Below are 11,290 nucleotides of genomic sequence, written 5' to 3'. Positions count from 1 at the left end.
AAAGGATTAGTGTTTAATTTTGTTGATTGCTAAAACTAGCTTTCTGATGAATCTCTTTTTTTCAAAAACATTACATAATACTTAAAAAACATTCACGCACATAACATAAAAGCCAGTAACTGCGGCCATATTTCAGTTTTTCGTTGATATTGTACTGAAATTTGGTCAACGGATTATGTATAACTGTCTGAAAAAGAACAACAAATAAGAAATTAAAAGAATTGGTTCTCAATGCTTATTTGAAAGCTAGAAATGAGTAATCTTTAGGTAGTAGAACCATCGAATGCTGAGAAAAGGTTGAATATTAAATCGAATTTTTAACGAAAAAGAGATGGATCTTGAAGGAAATTTAAATTGTTGCTAGTAAAAACTGAAATGGAAAGAGAAAGATCGCATATTTTGGTTTGCCCGAAATTTTTATATTTTTAAATACCAAAATGCATTATCCGAAAGCTTAATAATTATATACAGTTCGGATAATCGAATAGTATTCTAGTTTATTGTCAATAACCATTTTTTTAAATATGTAAATGCAATATTCGATCGCTTAAAGACCAACTCCGTTCAGATAATCGAGGCTTTATTGCACATTGGTTTACATGAAATAGCTGATTTTTTTAATATGAAAATGGATTACTCGTTAGCACTATGGCACCAATGAATTCAGATAATCAAGATAATAATTTATTTTGTGCAGAAATTCAGATAATAATTTATTTTGTGCAAAAAATTAATCACGAGTTTCGAATCATGTACATTCACCACATACGCAAGGGAAGTAAGACATTTTATTAGCAATAAAATTACAATTTAAAAAAATAGACTACATTTGCAAAATAGCACATCAATATTTCATTAAGTAATAGCATTCACATATGAATTAAAAAACATTTTGCTATTAAAAATAGATATATAAAAATACCAGTAAATATAAACTATATTGAATTTTCATTTCCACGCTGCAGTTCAAACGCAATTCTGTTTTATTGCCACTATAATATTTATTTCAGCTTTAAAAAACCAATCGAACTCCATAAAGAGTTATTCAAACTTATTTTGGTGCATTTTTCAAAATACATCAAAGTTGGAAATGTACAAACTCTATTTAAATAATTATGTTTAAGATTTAGTTGGAGCTCTTGCTACATATTTTTTTTTTCCCCTTCTTCTTGGTGATTTAAAACTGAATTCAACGTTTACTCATTAAAATATTTTTAATTTTTTCTTGGTTTGCGAGGGGAGGACCAACACTTTCATATGCGATACATAATATACGACACTAGATTACGTCTTATCATTTTATATAACATCTTACATGTTCATAAAAATCATCAGTTATACTATTAAAATTGTAAAATCTTATTGAGAAGTGTGTTTATTGCTTTTTAATCTCTCTGCTTACTCAGCAGCTACAAATTAATTTCAGAAATAAATATATATTTACTTTGCAAAACAGCTGTATTATGTGTACTGGCTTATAAGCAATAACGTCTGCATGATAAATTAAAAATTTTATGTCTAACGCAGTAACAGCAATAGCCAAGGCGAGGGCATTATATGCATGATAGCGCAATTAATATGAAGAAATAATTTTAAAATTTTGCAAACTGCGCTAAAAGCTTTCCAGACATCAAAAGATACGACAGTGAAATACAATTAAAAGATTATTTTTAAACGTAATATAAATGAAAATAAAATTATGTGCTTAATTTTAGCTCTTATATTATTATTTAAACCAGTTTTATTGTTTAAATTACACAGTGCTTGCAGAAGACATTCCCAAAATTTTGGGATAATTTCATAAGGTTACAGTACCATGTATTTAACATATACTTAGTTTGGCAAACACTGCTATTACAACTACTACTGTTATGACTCCAGGTGAATGACGATCAACAGTTTGAAAGGTCACTGATGTCTTTGGGTTTATTTTAATTTTAATAAGTTAATTAAATTTATTTCAATATTCCACACCCATCATATGAGCGGACCTATAAGCATTCATAGGTCACTGGGGACTAACAACCATAATAGGTATCTCTCTTCTTTGGTTTTTAATTTAAAAATCAATCTAAATTTACTTCAAAGCTCTAACTGGTTGACAGTCAATGACCTCTAAATCTACACACATCAAAGTTGACTTCTAGTGATTGTTAACATGAGGATCATCGGTGGCTCTTAATACAAACTGGTCCATTTAAATTAAATTTAGTTTTTGAAAATCTATCAAAATTTACCTTCCACTGGTTGACAGCCAGTGATCCAAGTTCACACACATCAAAATTGACTTCCAGTGATTGTGAACATATGGGTTATTAGTAGCATTCAACAAAAACTGATTCGTTTAGATTTAATTTGAATTTACAAATCTTTCTAAGTTCCTGCAAACTCCAATATAGTTTAATTACCAGGGACTTCTACAGTCACACACCTCTAGTTGACTTCTAACGACTGCAAACACACGGGTCACCGGCGACCAATAGTCTTAATAAGTACTAGTGCCTTTAGATTTTATTTTCATTTTAAAACCTATCTGAAATTATTGCAAAGCTCCATATCGAGATCTATGTTTTGACTGACATTCACCGCCCAACTGCGTGCCACCGATAATGTTCAATTTTATTTTAACGACGCATCTAAACTTATTGTATGGCCTCACATTAGCGATTCATGAATTGACCATCAAAAATCGTCAACGCTGGTAACGCAATCCTTTATCATTCATCTTCAGTTTAATCTTAATTTAACAATCTATCTAAATGATGCCGTCTGGTCGATGTAATAGTTAGTGTTACTGGTCGCTGTATCAATGGGTACGCATTCGAATCTTGGAAGAAAGATTAGATATTTATATGTGTAGTGTCTTTTGGGCATGACAGCACTTAAAATATATGGAAGGCCAAGCATCCTAGCTAATGGTTTGGTAGAATACAAAAGGGAAAAGAAGACCCTTCGAACCGTCCCTCAGGAGGGTATTTTCCTTCAAAAGTTGGCAAACTCGTAAGGTCGCTTATAAGGTACCTTAAGACCATGCCAACGACCTTAATCCTAAGCTCCTTGCCATGATAAAATTCATGGATTTGTTCTGATGCTACTATCATACAAGTGAGGTAAATTACAACAACTTAAATGATGGTCCACAACTGGCTAAGGGGATAAAACCACTGAACACATTACTTTGATTCAGATTCAAATTTCCGCAAACGGACTAACTACGTTCGCATTTTTCGCGGTCTTCCTCATGCTTGATGTGGATACAAGCCAATTTCCTTAAAGTTATTCCTTCCCTTAGGCAGATAGTTCTCACGTGCTTTCCTATAGTCAAATAAACCAAACCTAACTGATGTTATTTTAGAATACATTTCTTTTAAATAGCATTCAAATGACAATTTTTATATGAACATTTTCTTTCCCTATTGAAAATACCGCTAAAACCGGTATACGTGTTAGATCTGCAGATCTTTTCAATTTCCTAATTATTCCTCAGCTTAATTTGCTATTATTATTAATTTTTTAAAATTAATAATTCCAACAGATCTACTAAAAGTACACATTTTTTAATAAATTGAAGTCGATAATTTAAAAAAAAAAATCTACATAAACTTTTACTATTTCATTTGATTTATTTTCTTATACCTTTTTTCCTACACAGAGTACTGAAATTAAAAGCTGTCTATAATTGGTGGCTTCTTTGAATGGAAAAAGTGCGCACTGGTAGTATACCACAAAGTTTGCTCTTCCGTGAAGTTACTGACTCATAGTCTGCTCAAAAGCAATTATTCCCTACTTCTTTTTTGCTTTCATGTCAGCCTCTATCAAGTAATGCCACTGAATTCGAGTGTTAAAAAGAGCCTAACCCCATTTGTCTACTGATCTTGGAAGTACGATATTTGGCTGACAAGGGTCGGGGGGGGGTAGAATTCAATTATCCAGTTTTTCCGAATATACAGATGGATTATTCTCACAGTTTTTACAGATTGAATCTAAAAGACAGTTCAGACCATAATCGAGTTCTGATGCAATGCAATATTAGAATTCGAAAGACAATCGAGAGTCTTATGAGAAACGCACTTGAAACAGCTTCTAAGGATTAACAGTTTGTCAAGTTATGTGAATTATCAATGCAATAAGGCAGCGAGTGACGCATTTGGTGGTAAAACGCGACGGTAAAAACTGAGACAAGACAACAGACGTCCATAACGTGAAAGAACTACAAATATTTGTACTAATGTTACTTCTAATATATGCCTTTACTAGAAAGGAGATACTCCAATATTTGAATCCTACAAGTCTTGAAAAATATTCGACGTTCGTAAAAATCAAGTCTTCGTCTTTTTTTTTTTCCATTCGAATCATAAACCTAAAATCTGCTAAATGTTTACTAAAAGATTTAGAAAAATTAATTTTATTGAAGTCTAGTAGAAGTATTCATTAAAAAAAGAACAAGATAGATGCAATTTCAAACTGATTTCAACTTGCGACATCCATAAATGCCATACTGTAAATATACTCGTATGTGGTTTTATGAACTTTTAAGATAAAAAAGTAGTTTTGATTTCTTTTCAGTTTTCTGAAGAGATTTTAGAATTACATATTTAAAGATTATCTATGTTAACTCTTGAAACAGCTCTAGTCTCCTTACCTTCATAAAAACCGTAAACAGTTTGAATTGTTACTTAATTAAATCACCCACCCACCCACCAAATTACATTGAGAAAATAAATTAAAAAGTTTTGATCAAACTGTAAAATCAAAATTTTTAAATGTACTACATTTATTAAATTTCCTTTAAATCTTCTTGAATAAATAGTACAAAATTTTAGCAACTGAAACTTATATGATATGCATATTTATTATAAGAAATAGAAACTCAATATATTTACTATTTAAATGCAAGAGAAGTAAATAAGTATGACTGTGAGTCTTGTGTAAATCTCAGGTGGAAAATAAAATAATTTTATAATAATGACTTCCCTCCCCAATCCCTATAAGAATAATTTTTCAAACAAAATTTTATACAACCACATAAAAATAAGTTACCTCGTCCTAGAATAAAACTACATGATAAAGTGGTAAGTAAAAAATAGGTAATTTTAAACAATTTTTTTCAATATTTATCATCTAAAATTAAACAATGAATAGATTTTATTTTAGTTCTACAACTGAAGTTAATTACGAATTAAATGTATCTTTATTGATAAATATATTAAATTATAACACTTTAAAATTTGGTAAAGACTAGATATTGACACACAATCTCTACAATCATTGTTGTACTTAATTAAGTGAAAATGCAGGATCATTTTATATGTAACTCATATAAGCAACAAAAAGTTATAACAACTATAAGTCAATTATTTATTGCTACTGCAAAAAAGGCATAAAATTAATCAACATATATTGCACATTTAATAAAATTATAGTCGGCATTAAAATTATGTGCATGTGACTCATCTCACTTCTCTGACAGCTACATCAGAACAAGCCCACGGAATTCATAATAGCAAGGACTGCAAAATAGCGACTGTCATTGGCAAGTGCCTTGAGCACCATACGAGTGACAATATGACTTTACTCTACGTCTGCCTCCAATTTTGATGGAGAGCACCCCGGGGGACAGGTCTGAGGATTTCCCACTTTTCTTTCCCTAGCACCTACCTCTCAAGAGGGATTTACTCTCCACATAGTGTGCCCATGCCGAACAGACACTATACATTTACAAACACCCACGCCTTCTACGGAATTCGAACCTGGGTACAGCAGTCAGCGTCGCTAACTCACTATCCCAGTTGGTCAGCAAAATTATGGTAATTAGTAAAATAATCATGAGAAAAAATGAAATGAAAAGCAAAAGTGATTCAAAAATACATTTACATATGAATCACTATTTCAAATACAATCCTTACTGATTTCTTGTGAACCGGAAGAATTCTGACCAATAAGGGTTGTGAAGTACTGTGTAAAACCTTTGTCTGACTAGCTATTTTTTACAATTACCATACATTAAAAAAAAAAAAAAAAAAAACTCACCCGCTAATTAAAATGCCTGAATTTTGATGTTCTATATGTTTTTGATTAAAAACCCATAAAATATAGGTACAATCACATATAATGTAGGAAGTATTTTAATGAAAAAAGTAGGAAGTATTTTAATAAAAAAATTTCATGCATTTTGTATATGCAAGGCACTGTTGTTCTTGTAACTGCTAACCAAACCACAAAAAGAAAGATGTTATTATGCTTCTAATAACACAAAATCTACAGTAATCTAGAAATATTATAGTAATCTATATCTAATAATATAAAAAGTATCTGATATCAAAAGCTATTTTGTTTTTGGTGTTGTTTCAATGAACAGCATCAAATAATTAATTATTCATTACAAAATATTGCTCTACTTTATAGTCTTGTTTCTTGCACATAATGTTTTTGAGTTCATAAAATATATAATGAATGTATTCATTTTTCTTCCAAACATTGTTTTTTGATAAAATATGAACTGTGCCTTTAAAATCACTACTTATAACTATATTCACAAGCGCTTTGAATTAATTAAATGAAAAACAATTTATCTGAATTTTTTAACTAGAACTTTTTTAGCTGAGATTTGGACTCAGCTAAAACAAAATTACTCACAAAATCATATTAACTTTCAAAATACGAAATCTTTCTCAAATCATAAACTATTTTATTTTATCAACCTGATTCGTTTCTCCGGTAGAACTTAAAAGTTTCACATGTTGAAGACAAATTTTAATGAGTATATACCACTCGGGTAGAAATTTTACTGCAGGAAAAAAAAAAAAAAAGTAAAATTCATGTAGTAGTTATGGAAAATGCTTAAATTTTTAAGCAGAGGATCCAGACATTAAATTAAAAAATAAAAAAAATCTATAGGCTATGAAATGCTAACACAGATGACTAGAATACAACTAAACAAGCACTGCATTTATATTTTGCATATTTTTTAAACCTATATTATAAGCTATCCAAATTGTGGGAATGTTATAAATACCATTTGAGATCAAGATTTCAACATCAATGGATTTACCATATATACATATTTCCTTTATTTCTTTATAAAATAATATACTTTTAAATTTAGCAAATGGATTGTTTCTGGAACCATTAATCATCATTAGAAGGAAAGGAATGCGATTTTATATAATTTAGTACCTGAAATTGCCACTTTTAATTAACATTTTACAGCAAGATTATTTTGCATGAATTCATAATTTAATATTGCATTGTAGTACATATAACAGTACTATTACAAAACACATGTGACACTAACTCATAGCTGCCAACCTTGAAATTTGAAAAAACTGGTAGTTTTTCATGCTATTCAGCAATGGCATTAAAAAAAGAAAATTCCAAACTGACTAAAACTCACTTTATAGTGCATGAATGTACAAAATATTGCTTGGAAAAACTTAGTAATGCATCATATATTTATATAAAACAAAATTAAATACAAGTATTAACTGATTAAATATTAGCTGAACCTTCATAAGATGTTTTACAAATGTCTTCAATAGACTATGACAATTCAAAATAAAATTTAAGAAGAAAAATTATGCTGATACTCACTAGGAATGAGAGAATGGAATTTGTGCAATTAATTTCTCAGAAATATAAAGATTAAAAATTAAAAACTGGAGGATGTGATATAAAATCGGAAGAGTTGACAGCTATGCATGTTGCATCATATAAATCAATCAATAATGCTTTTTGGTTCAGTGTATGCTACATACTTATTTTTACCCTACATATGTGTGTGTGTGTGTGTAGTGTAGTGTAAAAATAAAAGATAAAAATTACTGGAGTATAAAAAAAAACTGCTCAAATAAGGACTTAGTGATACGCCTCTACTCTTCCCCTCGAAAAAGGTAGAAATACTGGGTCTAAAACATTCCAAAGTAACCTTATGTGCATTTAAATGAAAATAGCAAAAAATATAAATTCATGATTTTGGTGTGGTGCCAGTGGCATGCTGAAAGCAAGACAAAAAGTTACTTATTACGCTCATTAAAAAAGCTCATGTTTTACAACCCTGGTTTATCACAAAATCATTTTAAACACAAATCAGCACATAGAAATATACATAGAAATAAAAATAAACAAACAAATGTGGAATGTTCTGACATTTGTGTGGGCTAAAAGTATGGATTTAAAAAAAAGGGGGGAACACTCAGCAGCATAGGTAGTTAGTTACAAGGCAGTTCTGCAAAAAAATTGCCTGACTGAATAAATATTTCTTAAACCACTAACTACAATTATTAATTCCAGTTCAAGAAATGAATCAAATTATGCTCGCAGGCTGCTAAAATTTTGGCTAAAGGACAAGTAAATAAAGTAAATATACAATTAGAAACAAATTGAATTTATATAGTAATTGAAAATTTGAGTCAATATTTTCACTGATTTACTGAAAATATTTGTCAAAAATTATGTAACTGAAATTTAATGGAATATAAAATTTAAAATTTTGCATGGATCACCTACAGATACATTTCTTTCTTGACTCATGAAAGATGTCTTGAAAGGGAAAGGTAGTGCAACATGAAAATTTGATTCTGAAATGAATTTCATTAAATAAAAATTGCAATTCTGCAAATGAAAATCAAAATTCATGCCAAAATTGCTGTCCATTTGATATGAAAGCATCTTTTATATATTTAAATTTGGAAACTTAACTTTGTTTGACAGCTGCCTTAAATTAATAGAAAGATTTTCAACATAGGAAATCATACATACAATGATTACTGTTACCATTAGGATTTGTGTTCTGAGAAAATAGAAATTATTGCCTCTTCATTTATGGAAAATTTGTGTTTTTAGCCTCACATGTAACTAATTCTGCTAAAGAAAATGCTCAGCTATATTTTGAATAATTAAGTTTTTTCTCTATTCAATAAGTACAAAATTCTGCTTATGACATTAATTTTATAATGCACTAAATATCATAATAATTTTTTTTTATTTCTATCATTTGGTATTGATATTTTGCATAGCTTGTTTCAAATATTTATTTGTAGTAATCTATGCCTTGAATTTCTACAGACTCATTCTTAAATTAGTATGTTGTTGTAACTGATTAGCCTAAAACTGCTTCAAATATACAACCAGAACTAAATAAAAAAAATTGAATGCTTAAAAAAAAAATCAGCTTCACTTTTTCACTTGATACCTTTTGTCAATAAGGTCCATGCAAAATTTAAATTTCATATACTTTTCTCAAAATCTGTCATGTAACCAAAATTTCTTAGCCTCAAAGTTTATTCCCTTCAATCTATTTCTTAAATTCAAATCACGGATTTATGACCATCCACTTATGAGATCATGTTATTTTTTTTAAACATCCTGTACAGAGATCTTCAGACTAGCAAGTGCATCCATGAGTAGAATAAGAGAAGTCAATTCCCATTATAAGATACTCAAATATAAAAACATTTCTTTGCTCGTTCATTAATTTGAATCTATATCTTAATAATTTGAATAGTATCTTAACATTGGATAATTTTGTTGAACAGTAATTATTTAGTTCTATAAGCTGCAAAGAGCAAGTACTACTTTTATTTATTTATGCCAAAATGCATTTTGAAATGTTACATTGTAACCAGAAGATTTAGAAATGCAGGTTTTATTTTATAATCACTATTATTCATGAATATATTCAAGAATTATTCATGAATGCTTTCAAGATGATCACCTCTAAAAAGTGACCACTATTTCACAGAACATAAATGGAGATTAATATAGAACATCACCTCTCTGAGATGATGATATCCACAGATGATCAAAGTTTTCTGGAACCACATGTAGTTTTCTTTGAAAGGGTTTACTGCATTTCATTCTCAGTTATGACATAACTAGAATTTCCAGGTATTATTCAAAAGGGAAAACATAATATTGGTAAGAGTCCAAAACGCAAGAGAAAAACAATGTTTAGTAACTCATAAAATAGACAAAACAAAACCTTGTTGCACAGATTTTAGTCAAGACTCTATGCAAGATTTAGTCAAAATAGGGTTTTGACTAAAATCTATACAAAAATTTTAATTTCGTATACTTTTCTCAAAATCTGTCATGCAACCGAAATTTCTCAGCCGCAAACTTTAAGTCCTTTGATCTATTCCTTAAATTCATACCATGATTAAGACACAATAAGACACTGAATAAGTATTAATTCAGAAGTCAAACAACAAAAATCAGCGTTAATTTTGAAAATTAACGCTGATTTTTGTTGTTTGACTTCTGAATTCATACCATGGATTTATGACCATCCACTTGTGAGATCATGTAACTTTTTTAAACATCCTGTAGAGTGATCTTCAGACTAGCAACTGCATCCATGAATAAGAGAAGTCGATTCCCGCTAAAATCTATGCCAAACACAAGGTTGTCACTTTGACTATTTTACGTTTTACTTTGGAGTGCTTCTCTTCTGTCTTGATTGTCTTGTTTAGTTAGTTTGGAGAAATGGGAAATTTTTGTAATGAAAGGTACAATAAAATAGTTATAGCTAAAACAGTCTTCCCACATAAAAAGTAAATTCTATTTAATAATTAAATGTGGCCAGAAATTAATAAATTAATCTTAAAGTATTAATAATTGCTTATAGTTAGTTAAAAGAAAAAAAATTTCTTATGTTGGGAATTGAGACAGCATTAATAAAAAAAGGGCAGGTGTTTTCATTTTGCATCTATTACCAATACATCAAACTAATTTGAGTTTGGTCTATTGGTAAGCATCTTCTCTGATTCTCCAATACATTTAAGCAAAGGTATCAAGAAATTAAAACTAGAACTTTTAAAAGTCCACTAAAGTTTAATCTTCCTCACTCAAGTAGTCCATAGAAGGAGACTTTTCTTTTGGTCTTGGAAGAGATCTTCGCTGTGATTCTAATTCTTCTAACTCAGCCTGGAAAAAGAAAATTAAATTTTGATGTTAGAAACATGTATAGTTTAATCTTTTCCATTTAGGAAGCCATTATCTTATATTGTGATACTACAATATTTACTATTCATACAATTAGACAAGTGATATCATTCCACAAAATACAGGATTTTTAATTCCTCTTTCAAATTAAAGTCAACTCTTGATTTACCATGGTAACACGAGACACAATGCCCTTGATCTTATTAACTAATTCTGATGAAAATTCAAAAATTACATCGAAAATCCCAAATTTTCAAATTTAGTCAATTTTTGTCATGCAGAAGTTAAAAGTTTTATCCTTTACCTTTTATAATGAGAAAAACTCTTACTATATAGAACTACAGAGACT

The 11,290-nt window shown here is 29.5% G+C and overlaps 1 protein-coding gene across 3 annotated transcripts in view; it reads right to left on the bottom strand.

Moving 5' to 3' along the window:
• Nucleotides 1-770: 770 nt before the first annotated feature.
• LOC118200199 (TBC1 domain family member 2B-like) overlaps nucleotides 771-11,290 on the bottom strand; it is a 146,745-nt gene continuing 136,225 nt past the window's right edge. For all 3 annotated transcript variants that reach the window (XM_035372134.2, XM_035372138.2, XM_035372139.2), the window contains one exon: nucleotides 771-10,923. In XM_035372134.2, the coding sequence (XP_035228025.1) occupies nucleotides 10,831-10,923 (93 nt within the window). In that variant the 3' untranslated portion in view covers nucleotides 771-10,830. The remainder of the gene's footprint in view (nucleotides 10,924-11,290) is intronic.

This window comes from Stegodyphus dumicola, chromosome 4 (genome assembly GCF_044657685.1).
Source record: "Stegodyphus dumicola isolate Sdum_Otavi_A_Nest chromosome 4, ASM4465768v1".
NCBI classification, from domain to species: Eukaryota; Metazoa; Arthropoda; class Arachnida; order Araneae; family Eresidae; genus Stegodyphus; species Stegodyphus dumicola.
This window is presented reverse-complemented; position numbering and strand designations above follow the sequence as displayed.